Source organism: Balaenoptera acutorostrata, chromosome 5, assembly GCF_949987535.1.
Source record: "Balaenoptera acutorostrata chromosome 5, mBalAcu1.1, whole genome shotgun sequence".
NCBI lineage: Eukaryota > Metazoa > Chordata > Mammalia > Artiodactyla > Balaenopteridae > Balaenoptera > Balaenoptera acutorostrata.
The window spans coordinates 68,886,498-68,913,305 of NC_080068.1; the positions used below are offsets into that span (position 1 = coordinate 68,886,498).

General features: G+C 45.4%; 1 protein-coding gene across 1 annotated transcript; it reads right to left on the bottom strand.

Moving 5' to 3' along the window:
- Positions 1-21,643: 21,643 nt before the first annotated feature.
- GSX2 (GS homeobox 2) lies at positions 21,644-23,257 on the bottom strand. Its single transcript, XM_007168465.2, has 2 exons — positions 22,684-23,257; positions 21,644-21,984 (listed from the first exon to the last, which is right to left on the bottom strand). The coding sequence occupies exons 1-2, from the start codon at positions 23,255-23,257 to the stop codon at positions 21,644-21,646; spliced, it is 915 nt and encodes a 304-aa protein (XP_007168527.2).
- Positions 23,258-26,808: the final 3,551 nt, after the last annotated feature.

Consider the following 26,808-nt stretch of genomic DNA (forward strand, 5'->3'; position numbering starts at 1 on the left):
CTCTCATAAATGGAATTAATATTCTTATGAAAGAGGCTCCAGAGAGTCCCTGGCCCCTTCTGCCCTGTGAGGATACAAGAAGTCTGCAACCCAGAAGAGGACCCTCACATGAGTATGCCAAAACCCTGATCTCAGATTTCCAGCCTCCAGAACTGTGAGAAATAAATTTTGGTTGTTTATAAGCCCATCTGTGGTATTTTTGTTATAGCAGCCTGAATAGACTAAGATAGTGTTCAAAGAGTTAAGTCCAAATCTTGAAACCAAAATTGCTTACATGGTGTACTTCTTCATACTCAGCTCCTGTCACTCTCCTCACCCCGGTGCTCCCCACACTGACCTTCCTTCATTTAATGGAACGCACCTTGCTTTTCCCTTTCTAGAGCCTTTGTATATACTGTTCTATCTGCAAAACCTACTCTCCTGTCCCCATTCACACTATTTAACTCCTCGCATCTTTCAGATCTTGTTCAAAGGTACCTCCACACAGTATTAACCCAAGGTCTCTTTTCCCATCGTATACTGTCAAAGCGTCACACTTTGTGTGTGTGTCTGTGTGTGTGTGTGCGTGAGAGAGACACAGAGAGAATCACACTTCTGGAGGCCAGAAATCTGAAAGGTGCTGGCAGGATCTTGCTCCCTCCAAAGTCTAGAGGGAAGAATCATTTGTTGCCCCTCCCAGCTCCTGGTAGCCTGATGGTTGCTGGCAATTCTGGGCTCTCAGTCATTAGGTTTTTCTTGATAGAAACTTTCCAAAGTTTATAACTATATGTTTATTTGACTGACCGGTAGGTGAATCAGTAGTGCCATCTTCATTCACTTTCCAAGTGACACATCATTTGAGGCATAGTTACAAGGAATATAACTGAAGCAGCATCCAACGGAAACAGTCCTTTGTGCACAATACAAGTGGTACAATCCCCAAACAGGTGTGTGGAGGCAAGATTGGAAGTGGACATTAGGAAGCCAAGCAAGCTGTTCTCCACACGGCCGGGCAGATCCTCAGAACACTTCAGTGGTTCCCCATCTTACTCAGAATAAACACTGAAGTCCTTACAGTGGCCTCCAGGGCCCTACACTGCTCTGATCTCACCTTTACTACTCCCGCCACCCCAGCACTTCTCTGCTGTGCCCACCCTGGCCTCCTTGCTGCTCCTTAAACACACCAGGCAAGCTCCTGCCTCATGGCCTCTGGCTCTACCCCCTGCCTGGAATGCTCTTCTATCAGACCTCCTTCAGGACATATTCTTTTTTTTTTTTTTAACCTTTAATTAATTAATTAATTATTTAACTTATGGCTGCGTTGGGTCTTAGTTGCTGCACACGGGATTTCTCTAGTTGTGGTGAGCGGGGGCTACTCTTCGTTGCGGTGCACAGGCTTCTCATTGCGGTGGCTTCTCGCTGCGGAGCATGGGCTCTAGGCGCGAGGGCTTCAGTAGTTGTGGCACGCAGGCTCAGTAGTTGTGGATCGCAGGCTCTAGAGTGCAGCTCAGTAGTTGTGGCTCACGGGCTTAGTTGCTCCATGGCATGTGGGATCTTCCCAGACCAGGGCTCGAACCTGTGTCCCCTGCACTGGCAGGTGGATTCTTAACCACTGTGCCACCAGGGAAGTCCCAGGACATATTTTAATGACTACATCTCAGTAAGGTGTTCCTTGACCATCCCAGCCTTGGGAACAGCAGTGAGGGTCACTGTGGCTGAGGCAGTGGTCAGTGGAGAGGCCCACAGGAATGGTGTCTCTGAGCCTGCCCAAAGCATTTGTGGCCAACAGACAGGAGGAACTGGTCTGGGTAGCAGAATCATGGAGCAGAAAACAGCTGTAGCCGTGAAGCCCAACACTTTCAGCTAAAGCCTTGGCCTCTCCCCATTTGCTAGACAGGGAAAAGACCACTCCTCCAACCTGGATTTTTAGAAGACCCAAAGAAGAGGGGGAAATTCCCCAAAACATAACTGAGAATGGCTTTCTCACCACTTGGCTGTGAGGACTAGGAACCATAGTTACTCAATTTAGAACATGTAGATAAGGTAACAATTCACTCACCCAGTTGTTCACATCTACCCCACTGAATTCAGAGCAAGGCCTTTCCCTGGTACATTTGTGAGTATAAATAGATGAAAGAGGGAGAAAATCATCACGTTGCACACTTTAAGTAAACACAGTTTTGTCAATTATACTTTAATAAAGCTGAAAAAAATAATTTCTTTTTAAAAAGGAGCCCTCAGAACAGCAAACTCCTAATTATACAAAGTAAATGTAGTATTTTCCGTTTAGTGTAAGCCACAGCCATGGAGATGGTGATGTTACTATAATCATATACATAGCTGTTGATTAACACAATGAAATAGCTCAAATCTCTCAGAAACTTTGCTTCACTCTTTATTATGCCAAAAAATCACAACTCAAATTAAATCTTCATGTCTCTGATAAAACCTCAACTATTTTGTAGGTTTCCTTTTTTTAATGATGCCGTTTTAGCCAAAGAAATGTGCAAAAATCCTGTATTCACAAATAGTTTGATACCAGCAACCACTTGTTTATACTCTAAATAGGTAGCCAGCTGAAAATTTTTGACAATTTAATTGCAGCTTGGCAGCTATGAAGACAAGCCAACAGGCTACCCTGCTGTCTCAATAAATCTGACTCACATACATTGTATGAGCTGCTTGATCTCTGAGTAATCACAAAAAACAAATCAGCAGAGAGAGGAATTCATAAAAAGAGAATAAAGCTTTGCAAAATAGAACCTGTCTTTGGATCTTCAGAAGTGACTAAAACATTTTAATAGAGTTCTTTTACTGCCTCTCTCTGCTTACCTGTGAAATATTGACAGGTCTTCCTGACTGGGAAAAATCAAAACTTATTAAACTCTCTATGTCTTACTTGATTGAATAAAAGAGGTAGAAAGATAGAATGGTTATTATGAGAAAAGAGAAACAATAGGAATTATGGAAATTGGAGCTCCAAACATCAATCTTAATTTGTGCATTCCTGAGCAATTTTCTAAGTAGACATCAGCTTCCCATATCTCTTGTGGTGAGACCTCGTCTTCTGGACATCCAGACCTGCCACTCAATACCTTCCGGTCCACATGTGCCTCAAAGGTTAAACTTCTGTCTGTTGTCCTCCTGTTGCATTTCCATTTTCTTCAGATTTCCCCCACGATATGCGTGTTGACTTTTGTTTCAAGACTACGTCCAAATGCTACCTACCCCTCTTCTGGATTGAAAGGATTCTATAAGCACAGGGAAGTCAGTGAAGAGCTCATCTGAAGCTCATTTGCCTTTTCTGATTTTTAGATTAAGGGAATGTTATGATGAGAGGAAAATGGGGGAGGGGAGGTAATAACTCATGTCTGGATGAAACAAATATTAAAAAAATATGATGCTGTTGAAAGGCAAATACTACAGCAGGACTTCCACGAGGCAGGCTATAAATACTAATGCTTCTTCCCTACACCCCGAGTATTTGGCTTTTCAGATATATAGCCTTAGTTCCTTCAACCACACCTCTGAAGACTAAGGGCTCGACATCCTTCACCATCCTGGCCATCTTCCTGTTCATTGCATAAAACAGATAATGTAAAAATTTTGTCTTCTATTTTCATTCTTCTCACAGCTATTGGGATTTGGAAAAACTGCCTCATAATTCAATGTTTGCAGTGTTTTATAGCTTGCAAACACTGTACATATGTTATCTCATTTAATCTCCACCACTCTCAACTTTACAGATAAAGAAAACAGAGATTTCTTTACAGATCAGAGAGGTTAAACAATTGGCACACAGCTCATAGAAAACAGGAGTCAGAGCTAAAACCCAGGTAAGCCCTTATCTTCTAGTTCGGCGCTCTTTTCATGCACCAACTCCATCTCAAAGAAGGGGGAAAGCTTTGGAGTTCTTGGTAATATTGAAAGTGAGGCTTATTTTCAAATATAGCCTATAAAATTGTATATATAGCTTCAGGAGAGGTCTGAGGAACATGCAATTTCATTTGATTGCTTCAAAAGCAATACAAAGAAAAAAGATATTATTCTGTTTCTTCATTTTTAAATTCAAGGTCTATTAAAGAACAAAATAGGCTGTAAATTCAAAATCCACTTAGGCCCACATAAACCACTTTTATTTTTTTAAATTCTGCATTTCAGTTCTATAAATATGTTCTGTTTTTAAGCCCTCTGATCAAAAATTTCTAGGGGTTATATAATACACTTTAAAAACTGTCCTCTTACACTCCCTTCCTCAGAAGCTGACATTAAAACAAAAATTCATACATTATTGAGAGTGAACTATTTCCCAAAGAACAATTAAAATAAAATGTATAATCTTTTAAGCTACACATTTTATACATTGTGACTGTGTACTTCCTGTGATTTAGGTTTCATGTGTACAATTTCCTACAGGTTTGTGAATTTCTCAGTAGACTGAAAGTACATACTCTCTGCGCATTGAATAGGTTTTTTTGAGAAACGCTATTGGGCTGCTGAACTTCATAAGTTCAAAAGTTTAGAAACCTTTCCTATGTTTCTGAGTAACAATTTAGCTCTTTATGTGTATGTGTGTGTGTATATACATACACACATATATAATAAATATAATATATCATTATTACATATAATTATACTATATTATATAATTAATAAAATATAAATTAATTACATTGTATTATGTTGTATATTTATATTCTAATATAAATTATAATATGCAATTAGCTATTTTCTTTTTTCTTTTTTTTTTTTTTTGGCTATGTTGGGTTTTCGTTGCTGCGCGCAGGCTTTCTCTAGTTGCAGCAAGTGGGGGTTACTCTTCGTTGTGGTGTGTGGGCTTCTCATTGCAGTGGCTTCTCTTGTTGCGGAGCACTGGCTCTAGGTGCACGGGTTTCAGTAGTTGCAGCAGGCAGGCCAGTACTTGTGGCACGTGGGCTCAGCAGTTGTGGTTCGCGGGCTCTAGAGTGCAGGCTCAGTAGTTGTGGCGCGTGGGCTTAGTTGCTCGGGCATGTGGGATCTTCTCTGACAAGGGCTCGATCCCGTGTTCCCTGCATTGGCAGGCAGATTCTTAACCACTGCACCACCAGGGAAGTCCCACATTGATAGCTCTTTTTTTTTTTTTTTTAAAATTCACGGTCTTTTATTTATTATTTATTTATTTATTTATTTATGACTGTGTTGAGTCTTCGTTTCTGTGCGAGGGCTTTCTCTAGTTGCGGCAAGTGGGGACTACTCTTCATCGCGGTGCGCGGGCCTCTCACCATCGCGGCCTCTCTTGTTGCGGAGCACAGGCTCCAGACGCGCAGGCTCAGTAATTGTGGCTCACGGGCCCAGTTGCTCCGTGGCATGTGGGATCTTCCCAGACCAGGGCTCGAACCCGTGTCCCCTGCATTCGCAGGCAGATTCTCAACCACTGCGCCACCAGGGAAGCCCCCACATTGATAGCTCTTGATTCACTTTCTTTCCTTACAGCTTGCTAGAACCAACAAAAAGATCATTAGGTAAAATGATTAGAGTGGGCAGATTTTCTTGTTCCCTATTTTAATGGGGATAGTATGACAGTTTCACAAATTAGTAAGATATTTGCCATTAGTTTCTGACAAATGTTTATTAATTTTAAACAATTTCTTTCTGTTTCTAGCATACTAAAATTTTTTTATTAGGCATAGAAGTTTAGAAAGGAATTTTGGCTAAGACATGGCTATTTCTAAGTTCAGACCTGATCCAGTGTGCTTTGGGCTATTGAGAAAGAGCTTTACCAACTTCAACTTCATAAAGAAAGCCTAGGAAATCAAAACAATTAAAAAGAAATTGTTTGGTGCTATGAAGCTTAAAACATGGAGGAAAGTGTTTTTAAAAAACAAAAACATTCAAGCATTTTGTATATATCCATGTCTTGAATGTCTCCATATGCCCTGGAGGAGGAAGCTTAAATTCAAAAATAGTTATAAAAGTAATCCTGACACTGACCAAGAATGCATTCTGAATGTGAACTAGTTCTTATGCTACTCAAAACCTAATCAAATAACAATTTTTCTATTTTCAAATGATGAGACTGACAAGGGCTTAATTTCCAAAATATACAAACAGCTCATACAACTTAACACTCAAAAAACAAACAACCCAATCAGAAAATGGGCAGAAGACCTAAACAGACATTTCTCCAAAGAAGACATACTGATGGCCACCAGGCACATGAAAAGATGCTCAAAATCACTAATTATTGGAGAAATGCAAATCAAAACTACAATGAGGTACCACCTCACACTGGTCAGAATGGCCATCATTAAAGAGTCCACAAATAACAAGTGCTGGAGAGGGTGTAGAGAAAAGGGAACCCTCCTACAGTATTTGTGGGAATGTAAGTTGGTGCAGCCACTGTGGAAAACAGTATGGATGTTGCTCAAAAAACTAAAAATGAAGTTGCCATATGATCCAGCAATCCCACTCCTGGGCATACATCTGGACAAAACTATAATTCAAAAAGATACATGCACCCCTATGTTCATAGCAGCACTATTCACAGTAGCCAAGACATGAAAATAACCTAAATGTCCATCAACAGATGAATGCATAAAGAAGATGTGGTACATATATACAATGGAATACTACTCAGCCATAAAAAAGAATGAAATAATGCCATTTGCAGCAACATGGATGGACCTAGAGATTATCACACTAAGTGAAGTAAGTCAGAAAGAGAAAGACAAATACCATATGATATCACTTATATGTGGAATCTAAAATATGACACAATTGAACTTATCTATGAAACAGAAACAGACTCACAGACACAGAGAACAGACTTGTGGTTGTCAAGGGGGTGGGGGAGGGATGGACTGGGATTTGGGGATTAGCAGATGCAAACTATTATATATAGAATGGATAAACATCAAAGTCCTACTGTACAGCACAGGGAACTATATTCAATATCTGTGATAAACCATAATGGAAAAGAATATAAAAAAGAATGTATATGTATGTGTAACAGTCACTTTGCTTTACAGCAGAAATTAACACAACATTGTATATCAACTATACTTTGGTTAAAGAAAGAACAATTTTTCTTCTGGTGTCTTCTAGACTAATTGTTCCAAACAGGTCGTAAGAGCCGAAATTATTTTGTGATTATTCTTATTCTTTGTGATTATTTTTGTAGTTCTTTACTGTTTTAGGAACCAGTTTTACACATATTAATTCACATTTCTAAAACTCCATCTCAGTAAGCATTATCTCAATATTTGGGTGACTGTATTTCCAGGCATTTTAAAACAATATGATTTCTTTAAAGATATGTTTTTTGGACTCTGAGCTGCACTTTCACATTTACTAACATAATCCTTATCTATTTATTTATTTATTTAAAAAAAATTTTTTTTTTTTTGGCTGTAACATGTGGCTTGTGGGATCTTAGTTCCCCCACCAGGGACTGAGTCCCCCATCAGGGACTCCACAGTGAAAGCATGGAGTCCTAACCACTGAACCTCCAGGAAATTCAAGCAGGATTGGTGATTTTGCTGTTTAACACAGCCTCCCAAAAAGCTTGTGTACTGAAAACTACAAAATGTTGCTGAAAGAAATTAACAATACAAATAAATGGAGCAACATCCCACGTTCCTGGATTGGAAGACTTAGTATTGTTAAGATGTCTATACTAATCAAAACAATCTACAGATTCAGTGTGACCCCTATCAAAATCCCAATGACATTTTTTACAGAAACAGAAAATTTATCCTAAAATCCATATAAATCTCAAGAGACCCAGATAGCAAAAACAATATTGAAAGTGAAAAATAAAGTTGGAGGTCTCACACTTCCTGATTGCAAAACAACTACAAAGCTATGGTAATCAGAAGAGTGGTAGTGGCATACAGAGAGACATATAGACCACTGGAATAAAATAGATGACCCAGAAACAAACTTCAAATGATTTTCAACAAGGGTGCCAAGAGTATTCAATGGGGAAAGGATAGTCTCTTCAACAGGATATCCAGTTCAGAAAACTGGATATTCATATGCAAAAGAACAAAGTTGGACCCTTACCTTACACCATAAACAAACATTAACTCTAAATGGATTAAAGACCTAAATGTATGACCTAAAAATATAAAACACCTAGAGGAAACCATAGAGGAAAATCTTCATGACATTGAATTTGGCAATGATTTCTTGGATATGACACCAAAAGCACAAGCAACAAAAGAAAAAAATAGAGGTGGGACAAATCAAATTTTGAAACTCGTGCATCAAAGGACAGAATCAACAGAGTGAAAGGCAACCTAAGGAATGGGAGAAAATATTTACAAATCATATACCTGATAAGGGGTTAATATCCAGAATATATAAAGAACTCCTACAACTAAACAACAAAAAAATCAAATAGCCCAATTAGAAAATAAATGGTCAAAGGACTTGAGTAGATACTTCTCCAAAGAAGATATACAAATGGCCAAAAAGAATATGAAAAGATGTTCAACATTACTAATCACCAGAGAAATGCAAATCAAAACCACGCTGAGATATTACTTTACACTATTATGATACCTACTACCAAAAAAAAAAAAAAGCCACAGAAACTAACAAGTGTTGGCAGGGATGTGGAGAAGTTGGACCTTGTGCATTGTTGGTGGGACTGTAAAATGGTACAACCATTGTAGAAAACAGTACAGTGGTTCCTCAAAAAATTAAAAATAGAACTACCATATGATCCAGCAATCCCACTCCTGAGTATAATCCAAAATAATTGAAAGCAGGATCTCGAAGAGATATTTTTACACCCACATTCATAGCAGTACTATTCACAATAGCAAAGATGTGGAAGCAACCCAAATGTCCATCAATGGATGAAACAAAATGTGGTATATAAGCACAATGAAATACTATGCAACCTTTAAAAAAAGGAAATGCTGTCACATGCTACAACATGGATGAACCTTAAAATCATTATGCCCCGTGAAATAAGCCAGACACAAAACAACAAATACTATATGAGTCCACTCACATGAGTTATCTAAAGTAGTCAAATTCACTGAAATAGAAAGTAGAATGGTGGTTACCAAGTTCTGCAAGACAAAAAATTCTGGAGATCTGTTTCACAATAATGCAAATATATTTTACACTACTGAACTGCATACTTAAAAATAGTTAAGATAGTACATTTTATGAGATGTGTTTTTTCAATTAAAACTTAAAAATTATTTTTAAAATAAACTCAAAATGGATTAAAGACCCAAACATAGGAGCTTAAACTGTAAAACTCTTAGAAAAAAACATAGGAGGAAAGCTCCATAACATTGGATTTGGCAATGATTTTTTGCATATAGTGCCAAAAGCATAGGCAACCAAAGAAAAAAATTATGATTTTTGCTGAGTTTAGAATTCTGATTGACTGTTTTATTTCAGTAGTTTAAAGACAGAAGTCACTGTCTTCTGGCTTGCTTTTTTTTTTTTTTTTTTTTTTTTTTTGGCCTTGTGGCATGCGAACCCGTGCCCCCTGCAGTGGAAGCAGGGAGTCTTAACCAGTGGATCGCCAGGGAAGTCCCTGGCTTGCATTCTTTCTGATGACAAATCTACTATCATCCTCATCTTTGTTCCTTTGCACATAGTATCTTTTTTCTCTAGATGTTTTTAAGATTTTCTTCTTATCATTATAATTATGATGTGCCTTGGGGCACATGTTTCTGCTGTTTGGAGTTTGTTGAACTCCTTGGATATGTAGGTTTATAGTTTACATCAAATTTGAAAAAAAATTGGCAGTGATTGCTCTGTCCCTTCATCTGTCTTTCTTCTCCTTCTGGAACTCCAGGAACATGTGTGTATAGGTCACTCAGTGTTGTGTTACAGCTCGCTGATGCTCTATTCTTTTCTTTTCAGTCTCTTATCTCACTATATTTTGTTTTGGATAGTTTCTATGGCTATGTCTTTAAGGTCACTAATCTTTTTTTAATATTTATTTATTTATTTACTGGGTTGCGCTGGGTCTTAGTTGTGGCATGCAAACGCTTTTTAAATTTTTTTAATTTTTATCTTTGGCTGTGTTGGGTCTTCGTTGCTGTGCGTGGGCTTTCTCTAGTTGTGTCAAGCGGGGGCTACTCTTCGTTGTGGTGCACGGGCTTCTCATTGTGGTGGCTTCTCTTGTTGCGGAGCATGGGCTCTAGGCGTGGGGCTTCAGTAGTTGTGGCACGCGGGCTCAGTAGTTGTGGCTCGCAGGCTCTAGAGCACAGGCTCAGTAGTTGTGGCTCACGGGCTTAGTTGCTCTGCATCATGTAAGGTCACTAATCTTTTATTTGCACTGTCTGTTGTTAATCACATCTGGTGTTTTTCATCTCACACACTGTATTTCTTAATTGATTCAGATCTTTTTTTAAAAAATAACTTGCAGATCTCTCCTTATTATGTTCATACTTTCCTCTGCCTTCATGAATAAATGGAGGGGATTTAAAAATATAATAATTGTTTGAAAGTCTTTGTCAGAATTCTACCATATGTGTCATTTCTGTGTCTTTATATTGATTGATTTTTCTTCCCATTGTCATATTTTGCTGCTTCTTTTCATGCCTGGTGTGTTTTGATTGCATACCTCATAATTTATTATTATGAATTATACCTTCTAGGATGCTAGGGTGTTTTTTTTTAATTCCTTTAAATATTTTTGAGCTGTTTTGGATGCAGTTAGGTTACTTGGAAACAGTTTGATCCTTTTGAAGCTTGCTTTTAAGCTTTGTTAGGTGGGACCTGAGTAGTCTTTAGAGCTAATTTTGCTCTACTACTGAGGCAATACCTTTCTGAGTAGTCTATTTGAATGAAAAGCCCCGTGTATGTTAGGAGGTCTTTTCTTTATGGCCAGAGAGGACACAGAGTCTTACCAGGCATGTGTGAGGTCATAAATTTTTCAGCCTGCTTCTTTGTAGTGTTCTTTCTCTAGCCCGAGGCAGGTTCTTCATGTGTAAGTACTGATAAATACTCAGCTGAAAACTAGAGGGGAAACCTCTGTAGATTTCTAGAGCTTTCTTTCTGAGCAGTTTACTATTGAATAAGTACTGTGTCCTGTGAATTCTAGGCACCTTGGTTTCCTCTACTTCTCAATTCTGTCTCCTCAACTCAGGGAGACTGCTGGCCTTTGCTTGGGTTACCCTTCCTGAGTTCAGGAAATTCTCTCCAGGCCATATGCTGGGTCAGTCATACTACTCACCTCATTGTTTTCCTCTACGTTCATTCTTTCTCATCTCCAAGACTTGTTTTCAATGCTTTTAAATTTTAGAGTTCTCCAGTACTAAGTCCTTGGGTTCCTTCCCCTTTTACTATGTACCACTCCCTTATGTGCTCACCTGGTCACATGATTTTAATACCATTGTTACATTCATGACTCCTTTATTTACTTCTCGAGGCTTGCTCTCACTTCAGAGCTTCGGAATTATTTTTTCAATTGCCTTCATGATATCCTCACTTTGATGTGTAATTGTCATCTCAAACTTAATATATACTAAAATTGCTCCTCTTACAGTCTTCTTTTATTTTTAAATAAATTTATTTATTTATTTATTATTTATTTTTGGCTGCATTGGGTCTTTGTTGCTGCACGCGGGCTTTCTCTAGTTGAGGCGAGCAGGGGCTACTCTTTGTTGCGGTGCGCGGGCTTCTCATTGCAGTGGCTTCTCTTGCTGCGGAGGACGGGCTCTAAGTGCGCAGGCTTCAGTAGTTGTGGCTCGCGGGCTCAGTAGTTGTGGCACACAGGCTTAGTTGCTCTGTGGCATGTGGGATCTTCCCGGACCAGGGCTCGAACCCGTGTCCCCTGCGTTGGCAGGTGGATTCTTAACCACTGTGCCACGAGGGAAGTCCCCTATAGTCTTCTTAATGGCAACATTTTTCTTTTCAATGCTTGGGGTAAAGACCTTGGTGTCATCCTTGACCCTTTTCTTTCTCTTACTCCTCAGTTTCAGTTTGTTAGCAAATCCTGGCAACTCTACCAAATCAAACCCAAGAATTCAACACTTCTCCCCACTCCCATTACTTCCATCCTGGTCTAGGCCAGCGCCATCTCTTACCTGGCTGTATTTAATAGTATCTTATCTTCCTGGCTTCTCTCAACATAGCAACCAAATTCATCCAGATTAGTCATAAGTTACAGCATATCACTTCTCTGCTCAAAATCCCACAAGAGCTTCCCAGTTAACTAAAAATAAAAGCCAAAGCCCTTACTCTGACCTACAAGCCCTACCCCATCATCACTCTTCCCCCCTCACACACACTCGCTCACTCTACTCTAGTCACTCTGCCTCTTCATTGTTTCCCAACTATTTCAGGCATCTTCCCACCTTGGCCTTTGCTTGGAATTCTTTACCGCTAGAATTCTCTTGCCCCAGCAAGCCACAGGGTCAGTTCTTCGTATTCTCTTCAGGTCTTTATTTAAAAGTTACTTTTTCAGTTAGACCTTATCTAAGTTAACTAAATATCTGTATATCTTCATGTGTGTTTCCTTATTTAGTCCTCATCACCCTATGAGGGAAGTACTATTAATTATCCCCATTTTACAAATGAGGAAAATAGAAGTTAGAGAGGTTAAGTGAGTTGTTCAAGGTCACACTGCTAGTAAATGGTAGAGCATGCAGACTGATTCCAGAACCTTCTCTATATCCTATCTATAATTATCCTCTATATAGGATATTTATTCTATACATAGGATATTTAGCCTATGTATATATATATCATATATGTTTATTACATACATGTATATACAGCTACAATGAAATATAGTTGTTTCTCGCCTCCATGTTTGAGGCAACTGGTGGAGTCTTAGAAGCAGAATGATGCATTGATCTAGCTACTGTTTACTGGGCATCTACTATGTACTAGGCATTGTGATGAATGCTGAGGATGCAGAGATGAAAGATGCAGTTGCTGTCATCAGGGACATCACAGTTGAGAATAGGGAAGAAGGCAGACACCTAGAAGTCCATGAGGAAAGAACTAGGTAGAACTCACGGATGGAAATTACGAAGGAAGATACAACACAAGTTAAGTATTCCTAGTGGTCAAAGCTGTTGAAAATGGAATGGGCTGGGACAACTTCTCTCATGGGAGACGTCCCAGCAAAAGTGAGGAGACAATTGGCCTGACTGATATAGAAGAGACTGACTCAAGCATAACATGGCTGGTCAGCCACTCGGCAACCGATCTGAGCGGGAATTTTTAAAGAAAGTTTTCAACAAAATGACTACTTGCAGAGATGTGTGCCAGGCTGAGAGAACTAACAAGAATTTGATGGGACTAGTAGAAGCCAGAAGGCATTTTCACCTTTTTCCATGAAGGTGCCGGAGGAGGCTGACTGAGAGCTGGAGCCTTGGGAAAGAGGCTCTCAGAGAGAAAGGGAATTTCTGGAAAGTAGCAGCAACTGCCAGAACTGGGACAATGCAACATCCCCAGAAACAATCAATGTACCTCAGATTCTCTCATCAGGTTGTTCGGTTATTTGCAGTGCCACTCATTCACTAAACCCTAATGGAAGCCAGAGGCAAGAGACTGCAGGTGATGCAGTTAATAGAAGATGTAGTACAATCCACAGTGGCCAGTGTCTTCCGGCAACCACCAGGCCAGAAGAAGGTGGAGGTGGATCTAGACCGGCAAATGGAGAATAACCAGCACAGTTGGTTAAGAGCCCTTCTTTACTAAGAAGCAAGAAATTCTCCTCGAGGTCTGTAAAAGTGAACGATTAGGAAGTGAACCTCAACTATGGGAGAAAATTAGAGCTGAACGGAAAATCCGGCTCTGCTCTTCCCATGTCTCTTTCCCAGTGCAACATCCCCCTGCTGTGCTCCCGGGTGCATCACCGGCCCTGGCGTCTGGGCGAAGCACCGGGTCTGGGAGCCTCCCTCCTGCGCGGGGGACCAAGAACAGCCGGGCGCCGTGTCTCAGCCCAGCTTTCCGGGGACGAGGAGGCTAGGCTGGGGCAGGCGTCCCGCCCCGTCCAGGCGCTGGTGCCCGCAGGGTCCGCCCAGCCCTGGTCTGCGCGCGGGGGTCGCCGAGACCATTCAGAATGTCCGGGCTGCCAGACAAGCAGGGCTCTCCACGTGGGCAGAGACGAGGTTGTACAGGTGGCAAGGATCCAAGGCGGAGCTTCCTTCCCCTCTGGGTCCACCCACCGCCTCTCCCCAGCCTCGACCCAGAAAAGGACACGCACACAAAAAACTTTTGCCACACTATTAATATATTCTCGTTTCCTCCCACTTTCCCAATGGGCTACCAGCTGCAGAACTCCTGAATAGAAAGCTTAATTGTGCTTTGTCATGCAGAGTACCTCGATTTTCTATAGAAGGTTACAAAGGGCCATTTGAAGTATTTCTTTCTCGCCTAATAGTGAACCATTTGCATAGGGCACCTCTGCGCCTGCGAGGCCCAGGTAGCAGTGGCCTCCGGGTAACAAAACTCAGTGCGGTTTCCAAGGGACGCCCCACTCCACCTCCAGTCCCGCATTCCGACTCTTCTCCATTCCCTCGGGTCGCGACCAGCGCCTGCAGCTGATTTAGAGGATGCGAAGCCTGCGGCCCGCAGGCCGCGGTGGCCCGGCCCCTCTGGCTGACCTCTCGGCAGCCACGGGTCATCACGGCCCCTCTACCCTCAGCTGGGGCCTGCTCTAGGCCGGGCCTCCGAGCTCAAGTGGTGTTTTCAGCTACTACCTGCGGGTCGGGAACCCAGGCGGTCACCCAAGCGAGGCCCTCCCCCCCTCTTGCCTCCGGCAGAAGGCCCAAGGGAGGTACTGAAGGAGCTGGAGCTGATCGTGGTTTGGATCGACGCTGTTCCATTTCTCCTGCTTGATTGGCAGGGCTGCCTTCAGAATATCTTTTCTTGTTGCTTGTTTTGACAGTTCGGATCCAGGTCTATGTGACATATAAAGCTAATAAAATTCTAATTTCATTGTTAATCTTATCTCATTGCAGTATAGGTTTTTACCCTCACACCTGCGTGGCAGGGTGTAATTCCATTAATAATAATAAAAAAATCAACATATTCATTGCATGTCTTTTCCCTGATGATATATTGTGAGCAGTGTGAGTTGAAAAAGAACCATTTATTCCCACCGTGAATGAGCCTGCATGGGGCGGGAGCTTCACCTGCCCCTCAGTCAATTAGGAATGTATCGAAAAGTCTAGCAGAAAACGAGTTAAATTAACCGTTCGCTAATTTCCTTGTGTCCCTCCTACATAATCCCCCCTCTTCAGCTTGCCCCAGAAATTACCACACGTTGCAAGGTTCAAATAGTGCCTAATGAAACTGACTACACGCTTCTCCCTCCAGCGCCACCGTCGGGGGAGCCCTTCCGCCGGCCTTCAAAGCCGAAGCGCTCTCCCTCTCCCGGTCCTACGGTCCCTTAAAAAAAAAAAAAAAAAGATTTCTTTGGCAGGAAAAAAAAAATCTAAACTGTCAGTAACTCCTGATCCAGCCGGTGAACACTGTTGTCCACTCACTTCCCGCCACTGAGGACGCGGTGAGATTCGGAGCTGCCGGTGCCCTGGGTGAGGGCCTCACGGGCATCCTCCCCTCTCCCGGGACAGCTGGGGTCCTGGAGTTGGGAGGGTTGAGCCAGGGCCAAGGGAGATTGGAGGAGGATGGGGAGATCAGCCTGGAGAACAAAGAGGGGAAAGATTAGAGACACAGAGACAGAGACACATCAAGGCAGGAAGAGTAGGAGAGACAGAAAAGAAGCAGAGGCAGAGACCTAGAGGGAAGCAGATAACAGAGACACAGACTACACTGCCAACTTTCAACTTTCTTCTCTCAAGTTAGAACCACGTGCCTGGCTCAAGCAACTCATCAGCCCCGGGGGCAAGGTGTTTTGAAGTCTTGAGATGCAAGACCCTAATAATTAATCGTGGTCATTAATTAATTAAGGAGGAAAGGGGGGAGGTGGCTTGCTGCTGCTTGACCCCAAACAATTTAAATTAGGCTTTGTGAAGGTGGACTCCAAAAGCCTGCCGTCCCCCTCCTTCCTATTATTTCTCTTTCAAGCTCTCAAAAATTTCCATTATAATCCTCAGCGGTCTGGGGCCGGTAGAGCTGTGCATCCCTCTCCAGCCCTTCCCAGCCAACTGAGGCCAAGCTGGCTTTAACTCCTCGGAGCCGGCTGCTGCCCATGGGGCAGGGAGCTCTTTCCCATAAGGAGCAGCTCCCACCTGCCTTTTTTCTCTGCACCTGCTGTGGGTTGTTTCTCCCTGAACTTCAGAAACCAAATAGTTGCCTAAGAATTAGTCCCGCTGCAGTGCTCGCACAGGCTAAATATCACTACATTCTCTGTTTTTCTCTCTCTCTCTCTCTCCCTGCCTCCACCCCCCTCCTTCTCCCTCTCCCTCTCCCTCTCCCTCTCACAGTCTTCTTTTTCCTCCCTCTCACTAGAGACTTGAGTTCCTTATTTGAAATGGGGCAGCTAATACAAAGTCATCAAAGCACTATGGTTCTTGTCTTAAAGTGACAGCCCTCTTTATGGGGCTGTTTGAAATACGCCCCCTGCTTTTCAATGTCTCTCTATCCATCTTTGTCTGCTCTTCAGAAAAGCGGACAATATAAAGCCCAGCCTGGCGAGCTCCCCACGCTCAGGCCTGGGCAGTGCCAACCTCCGCCTTTAAGCAGATTGAAATTGTCACTGCTTCATTAATCTGAAACTAGTTACTTTCCTAAGCACACAGCACACACTTCCGATCTGTCAGGATTCACTCAGAGGAGCCCCTGGGGCCTTCCTGGGTTTAGGATTTGGAAGACTCAACAAAGGTAGGACAAGGGTTCAGGAAAACATAGGGCTCTGCTTGAAGAAATGCAATGCCTAGTGCAGAAGGGCAGGCAGTGACATCAATATAAGGGAAGACAGAACACCTTTTCAGAGACAATGGGATGCCCAAGCTTTTGGAGGGTGCACTTGAGAACAAGGAGTCCAGCTATGGGAACAGACAATCTATCTCCATGTAGAATAGCTTATGGGACTGTGAGAGCTCACAGGCTTTGGATTTTTCTCTCCCCAAACAGAAGAAACTTCCTTCCAAATATGAGTCAGGGTTGGTTGTTGTTTTTTCATCTGAGCTCTGATTCATCTCTGTTCCTAAGAGATCTCTTTAAGTTCGTGTTCCAGTTCTAGCCTGTGTTAACCACTCCAAGTGCCAGGCCCTTGGGTGAGAAGCCCTGCCTTCCTGTGGAATTTCTCATCTTCTGTGAGACAAGCTGACTCTTTTCTTCATACCTCCACCATTAACAAAAGACAATACAAAAAATTCCTCTACTTTTAATATTTCCAGCTGGCTTAGAATAGCACGTTTTTGGATTCTATTCCATCTAATTTAGGGAAGAGACATAGGTATTTTTTTTTTCTGAGATGCTCAGTTTTCAGTAATGTGAGCCTAAAGATTTATAAAATAGATTTATATTAAATTATGTTAATAGAAGCCTAGTAAATGCACCATTTAATTGCATGGAAAAAAATGTTCCCTTTTAAGAGGTCTGTCACCTTAACAGGTACATTCAAAGATTCCCTGTGAATAATGAAAATAGGAACAATTGCTTTGATGTACTGAGCTGCATTCTTGTCTAGGACAGCTTTAGGCTGTGTTTGGAGAGGATGGGAGGAGCTCCTTTTAAAGCAGTGATTGCTCCTTTAAACCCAATTTCCTCTAGCAAATAGGTTCTATTGGAAGTGTCATTCTCCCTCTCTCTCTTACACCCTTAAGCCTGGACCTGAGATCTTACCCAGAGCTCACTACAGTCTTCCCTGAGGTTTAGCTTTTTGCTCCTTCCCCTAGCCCAACTCTGAGCCTCTTCCTGCCTCCCTCAAAGAAATCTCCCAAGCAGTGCCATGAAAAATGAGTGAAAACTGCACGAAAGAAGTGCGAAGCCAAAAAAAAGAAAAAAAATTCTAGTGAAAATAACTCTTTTCTTCCCACATACATTAACACCACCAAGAGTCCACTCACACACACACACACACACACATGTGTACATGCACATACACACACAGACCCTGTTGCCCTCTGTGACCACTTTGAGTTAGAACAATCACCTTTCTGGCAATTCTCTGACCACAGTCAGGGTGAGCCAAGCAAACTGCATTTCTAATCCTGATTAGATATAACTGGGCAGCACTGGTGAGGAGTGGGGGTGAGGGGAGGGAGGAGGAAGCCAGAAAGTCAAAGACTTCACAGCCCCAACTTTTTGTCTCTCCTAAAATACCTATGGATATCCTTGGGGGGGGATATGGTGGGGGGTTGGGAGGGGGCAGTAAACTATGATGGCCACTTCAGAATTAGGAGAGGAGGTGGGATCTACCATCACCAGTGTCTCTATCACCTGGGGCCATGAACACCCCAGGGATGGGCTGCTGGGTCCCTTCTGCCCTGGGCATGGTTTGCAATCAAGAAACCTTGCTGTGTGCCACCATCATTGTTAGACTCTTGGCCTTGGGCTTGAGTTGGTCACTGAGTGGGAGGGTGAAGGGGCAAGGTCTCTGCTCCTCCTCTTTGCTGGGAATTCTGGACTGGGTCAGGACACAATGGCAGGAGGTTATTCTTCCTGCCGTCCATCCTCCCCAACCCCCAGCTCTTTTCCTGTTTAAAGAGGTGGATTCATCCATGCTAATGGTCCCTGCTGCTCACTTCTTTTCTCCTAATGGGGCAAGGTCCTGATTTTTAATTCTCATTTTTATTCTCTTTCTCTCTTTCCATCATGTGGTTATAGGCCCCTAAGAGGGCATGTTTTGGAGGAACAGAGTTCTGTGTTTCAAGTGGGGCATATTGAAAAACTAGCATCTAGTGCTTCCCAGATAGAAATAGTCAAGGGTGACTCCACACATCTTAAACAGTCCTCTTTTAATAAATCTGGGGACACTTCTCTTAGAGTGTTTGATATCAAGATTGTTTAACAGAGTATTTGTACATCTGAGTGTTGGCTTAGGTGTTCTTAACCTAAGATGAAACTGTAGGCCTTTAAAATCAGACAGATTCCCAAAACCTTATTCCCAATCTTCAAAAACATCAACTGAATTTTTTTGGGGGGGGGCGGGCGTTGAGGACGTGTAAAATAGGAGACAAGGAGACCTCATGGTTCACTCTGAAAGTGACAAGAAGATGCACTGGAGAACGTTTCTTTGGAGAATGTCCAGCGTCTTTGCCTGAATCTTTTTGCCTCGGTGCAGGATCCACTGTTTCTTTTCTCTTCCCTAAGGAATTTCCCGGAAGACAGGAGGGAGAGGTACCGAGCAGCCAACCCCAAACCAGGCACGGAGGGCTGGCCCCGCGTCTCGGTTGCCGGCCGTGGAGCTGGGCGAGGTGCAGCATCGGTGTGGCAAGCGGGTGGCTCAGCAGTCTGGGCGCGGGGCCTGGGTTCGGGTAGTGAGGAGAAGTGCAGATGCTCTGGTCCCGACTGGGCAGGGACTTGGGGAGGGCCAGGCCCGAGCACGGGACGACGGAGTGGCCGGGCTGGGAGTGGATGGGTAGGGGACGGGGTTGCCTGTCCGCCTCTCAGATGAGGCTTTGCTTTGGGCAGGAGGTGCGGCCGGGGCTCTTTGGCCTTCTTGTTATTTCCTGTGAAGGAATTCTTCCTTAGCCGCCAGTTCTTTGCGCTACGAAACTCCCTTCCTCCCACCCCTGTACCGGTGCCCGGAGACGCCTGTTTATTGAGAAGGAGGGAGACGGAATCTTTGGAAAAGGCAGTGGGTCAGCGCCCCTTCCCCTTCGCGGTGGGCAGGGGCGAGTCAGATGCCTGTGACCACTGCGCAGGATCGGGCCCAGGTCACCGCACAAAGCGGCGGCAGCTCCCTATTCAGTACGCACCGTCCAGCCTCTCCTCTCCCCTGCCTGCCCTGGCCAGCACCAGAATGAGAGATGACGACGGGCCTCAGGCGTATGTGTGTGTGTGTGTGTGTGTGTGTGAGAGAGAGAGAGAGAGAGAGAGAGAGAGAGAGAGAGAGAGAGAGAGAGAGAGGGAGAGAGAAAGGGAGTGTCTGGGCGGGGAAACCCGTACTAGAGCCCAACCCCACCTGGTGAGGTTTCAGTTCCTACAGACCTTAAGTAAATCAGACCTAAAGAAGCGTGAGTATGTGTGTTGTAAACAGTTCCTATGGCTTGGACTTTTTAGGTGGCATCTTTAGAGAAAATAATCAAAAATAACCCCAGCGGGTGTTTGTGGGACTCAGCTTGCAGGGAATGAGATCTCCTAGTTTCCACGTTTCCAGCTTCACTCTCTCCCTTAAAGGACAGAACCTGGCTGTGCTGAAGAGAGAGCCAGGTTGCCTTGCTGAGGGCAAAGCCAAAGTAAGTCTTCTCCAGGGCCAGGATGGCGCGAATGAACTCTGCAAGGTGATGGGAAGAGAGGGACTAAAAAGGAACTAATTTAGGTTAAAGTTAGGGAGACCAGAGAAAAAACCCAAAAGTCAGAAGGCACCTCTGAGCTATTTTGGAAAAGTGAGAATGTAAGTCTTTGGACAAAATAATTCTCTATTCCTGAACTTTTGTTTTCTCAGCAGTGGTGGAAACCAGCTAATTTCTTAGCTAAACAAACTCGCAAAAACGGTATTGTTTCTAGTCACTTGTAGCATCATTTGTAACTTTGCATGTGTTTGCTTCAAACCTGTTTGATGGATTGTTGCCCTTCCTAAAACAATTCCTACTATTCAGATTCCTTTACATGATTCAGGTTTTAGTACTGAGAGAGATGAAGAAGGAAAGAAAGGGAGGAGGAACTGATACAGAAAATAAATACTAGGTAAGGGATTTTCACCCTCTCCTGCTAAATAAATTTAAAGGTTTGCCTGTCATTAATTGTCAGTGTCACTCTAAATGGAGTGACGTATCCTGTCAATTGTGAGGAATTGAACTATTTTAAGAATGGGAAGTACTACCTGGTAGGCAGCATCATGACGGAAGGTGTCTTCTTGGCAGAAGTTTCGGTGACACAGAAATCCTATAGAGCCACAAACTCCCTCAACCAAGAGACCCACATTACCAAGTTATAGTCATTACTTCGCTCTAAATTCTCAGACACTTTTATTCCCTGTCCATAAGGGGGAGAGAGAGACAGGGGAAGATGGAGAAAGCAAACATCACAAATTTAAAACCTTGATTTTGTTTCATTTATTTAAATAAATATAAATATAAATTTTATATAAAACTATTCACAAGGAGACTTCCAGTGACTTGGATTTTAAACTCTCCCCAGGCAAATTTTCAGAAAGCAAGGCCTACAGGGTTTAATTTTCTAAGTTATTTGCAATTTAATACTTTCATTAAAAACAAAACAAAACAAAAAGAATCAAGAAACCCCGTGTTCTTATCAGGTTCTGAAAGACAGGGAAAGGGAAATGACATGCGCTTTCAAAAACCCACATACAGTTTTAAACTTAAACCAACCCTGTTTTTTCTTTGTTATATGATGAGACTGAGTTGAATCTAGATTATTTACATTTAAAAAAAAATGATCTATAACTGCGAGTGGAGTCCCAAACAAATAGGTCAAGTAGGAGACAGGAGAAGTGTCAGGCCCGGCATGTAAGCCCCGGGGAATACTCGTCTCCGCCTTCTCCAGGTGGAACCACCGAAAGGCCAAGGATTTGGGCCCCTGGGTGCCTGCCGCGTCGCGTTGTGGTGGGGGGGGGGGGGTTACGGGAGCGTGTAGGGAGAGGTGGGGCAGCCCTCCCTCATAATGGGGAAATCTCCTTGTCATCGTTGGCCGAGACCGGCGACAAGGAGTCCTCGTCCTCTGAGCGCGCGTAGTGCGCCTGGCTGCCGACGCACTTGCAGCCCGTGTGACTGTTCCTCTGCGTGCCCTTCCCTTCCTTCTTGTGCTTCACCCTGCGGTTCTGAAACCAGATTTTCACCTGCTTCTCTGACAGGTTCAGGTACGTGGCGATCTCGATCCTCCGGAGTCGAGACAAGTACATATTGGAAGAGAATTCCCGCTCCAGCTCCAGGAGCTGCGTGCTTGTGAACGCCGTCCTCATCCTCTTGCCATTGGGTACCTGGCTGGCATCCGAACCCCCTGCAGACGGGCCAAGAGAGGGCAGAGAGGTAATTCTCGGGGGTGGGTGTGGGGAGGCGCTCCCACCCCACGTGCCATCCCTTGGAAAGGATGCCTCGCAAGGACTCACCCGTGAAGCTCAACCAAATACCTGTATCCATCTCTCACTCTTTCTCATTTCAAGACACATCGTTACTTAACTGGGAAGGACAGGGACGCCCAAAGCAAGTGAAGGCCTTTGATGTTCGGGACGTAAAGTCAGAGGATTAAAGTGGGGGGCGGGGGAGGGGTTGCATTGTCCGGTCGTCTCCCTTCAAGCCTAGTGGAAAGGCAGGCAGGCTTAGCCCAAAGCAACGAAACCCTTTTAGCCAGCCTCGACGCCGGAATGCCACACTTAGGTACAAATACACCCACCCCGGACCTCAGTCAGTTAACCTCCGATTTCTCAGCCCTCAACTTCGAAGTCCCAAAGGCCCCGATGTTATGCAAGACTCGGGCACCAGATACCGGGAGTGAAGCGCATCAGGCTGCTTGGAGAGGCTGAGAAGGCTAACTCCCACCTTCGTGGAACTTCTGGGGACGACTCCACAGTTATACTAAAAAGCCCCTCCTCCCTCCTTACCCCTCCCCCAGGCTCCCACTTCATCCACTGAAGGCGGAAAGTTTGCTCCCGGGAGCCGGTAAGGCACCGCGCGCAGGTGCCCAGAAACCCGGCCCTACCCATGGTGAGGCAGTGGAATCTCCGCGGGTCCGCCACGTTGTAGGTGGTGGCGGTGCAGACAGGTGCGTGGTGCTGCGGGTGCCCCAAGGCCGCCGCGGCCGCCGCCGCTGCAGCCGCAGCCGCCGCCGCTGCAGCCGAGCCGGGCTGCTGGGGCTGGTGGTGGTGATGGTGGTGCTGTGGAGGGTGGTGGTGATGGTGCGCGTGGCTCACACGCGGGCAAAATTGTGCGTCCCCAGGACCCGAAGAGAACTGACTCTTGAGCAGGGGCAACGCCCCGGCGGCTGCCGCCGCCCCGCCAACCCCGGCCCCGGCACTCCCGGTCCCTGCGCTCCCGCCGCTGGAGCTCGCGGGCCCCCGAGGGGAGTGCAGGTGCGAAGTGACGCAGAGCGGGCAAACGCAGAACGCGCCGCTCTTGCGGGACGGGCAGCCCGTCCCGGACACGGACATCACCAACGGGGATGGCATGCCCAGCGGGATGAAGAAATCTGGCCCGGGGTGCGGCTCAGGAAGCGAGGGCGCGGGCCGTGAGGAGTCCTTGATGATGAGCGAGTCGACATAGAAGGAGCGCGACATGTCGCGAGGGGTGGGTGGCTGGAGGGCCCGGCCGGCCGTGGCGCCCCCTCCCCTCTCTTGTCCTGAGCTCTGCCCCGGGCGCGGCGCGGACGCAGGCGGTCAAGCCCTTAGGGACGCGGAGGTGTCGGCGTCTGGGCTGCGAACAAAGGGGTCCCTGGAGAGGGCTGGTCCTCACGTCCCCCGCCCGACGCCCAGGCTCCGAGATTTTATAGCCCCCACCCCGACACGTGATGCTGCGGAGTACCGCTCGGCTCAGGCTCCTCGGCAGCTCCCCACCCTCGGGATAGGCTGCCCGAGTCACAACAGAAGCGGCGAGGAGGGGCGGGTGCGCGGCGGGGAAGAATTCGGAGGAGGGGGATGGGGGAGACTTTGCAAAGTGTAGGTTTTGTTAATTTCGCGGGGAGGCCGGCCTCCTCCCCTTCTTTCTCCACGCTTTCCCGAGAAATCACAGAGCTGCCTCCTGCATCCCACCCCTCTCCCTAGCCTGGGCCCCAGCCCAACTCTTCCTCGCTTCCGGCCACAGATCTCACCAGGTGGGGACTTTGAGGCCTTTCCATATAGGAATGCCTAGTGCTCCTTGCTCTTCTGTGCCAGCCGCCGTGGATAAGGCACAGCATAGTGTGAAGCCTGCGGTTTAGAACAGGATTGTGTGGCGGTGGACTGGCAGGGACCCAGTCCCGGAGCGCAGCTTGGGACACGGACGGACACACACACAGAGTCCCCTAGCTTTTGAAACTGGCCAAAGTCATTCAGGTGGTTGGCTAGTGAGGGATCCGGGGGGCATAACAGAGAGGCCTCCCAGCTAAGAAGTGGAGCTTTTCATTCTGATGCTTGGGAAGTTCTAAAATGCCTTTGCACTTGGGGCCTTCTGGGGCCACTCAGATCAACGACCCTTCCTTGTGCCTCTTTCTAACCTGAAACCACTCCCCTCTTGGCAAAGAGAGACATTGAAGGTATGCTTTTGTCTTTCTCCGAGTGGTCCCACTGCTGCATTTCCAGACCAATCCTACAAACTCCATCCCAAGGACTTTGGGGAGAGGACCAAATCCCGGCCCTTCTGGAGACTGGGCAGGGGTTGAGGGAAGCCTTCATTCTGGGTCCTGCTATCTCCTGCCCCTTTGCATTTTACAGATCTTAGGCAGCTAGGAGGCTAACCAGGAAGCTCTCTCCCCTGTGCACGCCTTTTAAAGCCCATAAAGGTTGAAGGGAATTGAGTCACTCAGTGAACCCTGCCTCAGGATGGGAGAAGTGGCTTGGTAAAGGAAACCTCTCTAAGCGGCGGTGGAAGACTGGGTGCACCAGTGGCTGGTGAGCGAGGGCGGCTGCCCACCTAAGGGCTATTGATCTTTCCGGGGAAGCAAGGCTGCAGAAGCGACAGCTTTCTCTTCTTTCCCCTTGTGGAAAATCTGGCTGGAGCAGGGAGGGTGAGCAACAGCTACAAGTCCAATTCTTTCCCCCAGACAGCTAACTTCAGGCCTGAGATCACAGCGGTGCTAAGAAACTTGGGGACGGGACTCCCTCCACCTGTGAGAACCAAGGGCCCAGACCCTAGGGGAGCATCAGCTTCTCCGCTGGTGACACGGCTGTCTCTCTGTCCTCTCTCCTTTCCATCTCTGTGACCGTCTCTCTTGCCTGCTAGAGAAGTGTAATTGGGTTGTAGGGACGCCCCGCTCTGGGGAGCCCAGGATTTATGGATGGCAATTAAAGTTTTATGAATTGCAGCTGAGGCTGGTTATTGAGCTATTTGAATGTGATTAGAATTCAATTAGAAAGCGGTTAGTGGACGGTGGGTCTCCGGAGTGTAAACAGACAGCTATTCCAGAAATGTGCTAATCCAACATCTTGTGACAACAATTAAGGAGTCTCAGGGCTTAACTCAGGGCAGCTCAGCTGTAACTACTTTTGTAGCACAAGGTTTGCTGCTGCAGCCATCGCAGGCGCTCAGCCTCAACCCAGCCTGCCTGGCCCAGCCCGCCCTCACTCACAATGGGAGAATCCGGGCAGTTGCCAAATCATTCCAGCCTCAGAAAGAAAACTGGGAGCTCAACCATTGGGAGGTGCTTAATGGCAGGATGTTTGTATAGGCCTAAATTGTCCAAACAGGTGACATGATTTCCCTGTTGACTTTGCAAGTGTATATATACATTTCACTTAAAATTTTATATAATATATATTAATATGTATTTATTCACTTTGATCTGCAGTGGTTCTAGTTCTGCTCTTGGGAAGAACTTCTATGCTAATGTGCTGGGAGTTGTGCTTATGTGAGGATCATTTTATTTTAGAGAATCCTAATTATGATGCTTGAGCATCTAACTTGATTTATGTCTGCCTACAGAAACCTCCGGTTGGTGGGCTGGTGAATTTTGAGAAAAGTGAGAGGCCCATAGGGTTGCTTAGGGCTGCGAGGGGAGTAGCGGCTTGGGGCCAGACTGAGGCTGAAAGCAGACCATGACCAAGAAGTTTGTCTATTAGGATACTCGGTTAACTGCTTGAGCCCACCAAGAGCAAGTATTTTGGGGTCACGTTCCACATTGGAGTCTCTTTTCTCAGACTCTTCTCTTTAGTTCTCTTCGGATCTCTCAGTCTCTCTCCCCCCCCACCGCCCCCTTTCCTCCACTCCAGCCCCGTCTTCAGAAGCTCCCCAACCCCGTGTGCCTTGCCATCGTTCCCCTGCCCATTGACCCTGTGGACAGCTTTGCGGCTGGCCCTGCCCAGACCTACCCTCCCCCGGGACTGCAGCACCTCCAACCCATTCGGAGCAGAAAGGGACCCTGGGCACACCATCGGCGTGCCCCCATGGTGCCCCCACTAACACCCAATTTTATTTCTCAGTGATTCTGTCCGATAAAATTTCATCGTCCATTAAGTAATCCCTGAAATGAGAGCTCTTATGAGCCTATAATGAGCTCTAATTGCCACGACTCAGGGAGCCACGTGGAAGGATTTATTCGGTATTAAGCAGTTGGGTACAGAGTACAGGCTGTTACCTAAGCCGTTACTTTCATAATTCAAGGAGAAAATTAGTTCTTTTAAAGTGGGGGGGGGGAATCCTTTGATTTTTTTCCCCCTTTTGCTGGGGATGACAGAAGATGGCTTTGCTTTGTCTTTTATGATGTCACAAATGCGAAGGTAACAGAAATTGTCCCCACCATCCCCCAGCCCTGCCCAGTCAGGACACCCCACCCTTACCCTCAACGGAGGAAAAAAAAATCAAAGCAGTTCAGAGGCACCGCCTTCTTGCCTCTGGACTCTCCAGCCTGAGTCTGGATGAGCAGTTTCCTCGCAGCCCAACCTTGAGATTCGAATTCTTGGATATACCTTTCAGAAAGTCTCCCAGTACTTTCCCCCATCTGGGATCACACTGGATCTGAACCCCACATTTTCCTCTTCCTTCTCTCTCTTCACAGGCAAAAACAGGGAAATAAAGGGCGTGGACTAAACATTACTTATTCAGCAACCCTAGAGTTCTGACCCATTGATGTCCTTACTGTTTTTCTCCGGCTGTAAGTCTTACTTTGCCCCTCCCTCTGCTCCCCCTAAAGCTTCGC

What these genes read in the sequence shown, in the direction of transcription:
- GSX2 (XM_007168465.2), bottom strand. Translation starts at nt 23,257, where the DNA reads ATGTCGCGCTCCTTCTATGTCGACTCGCTCATCATCAAGGACTCCTCA. An exon ending in ATTCCACTGCCTCACCATGG is followed by an intron (nt 21,985 to 22,683) that starts GTAGGGCCGGGT and finishes GCCCGTCTGCAG; the next exon opens with GGGGTTCGGATGCCAGCCAG.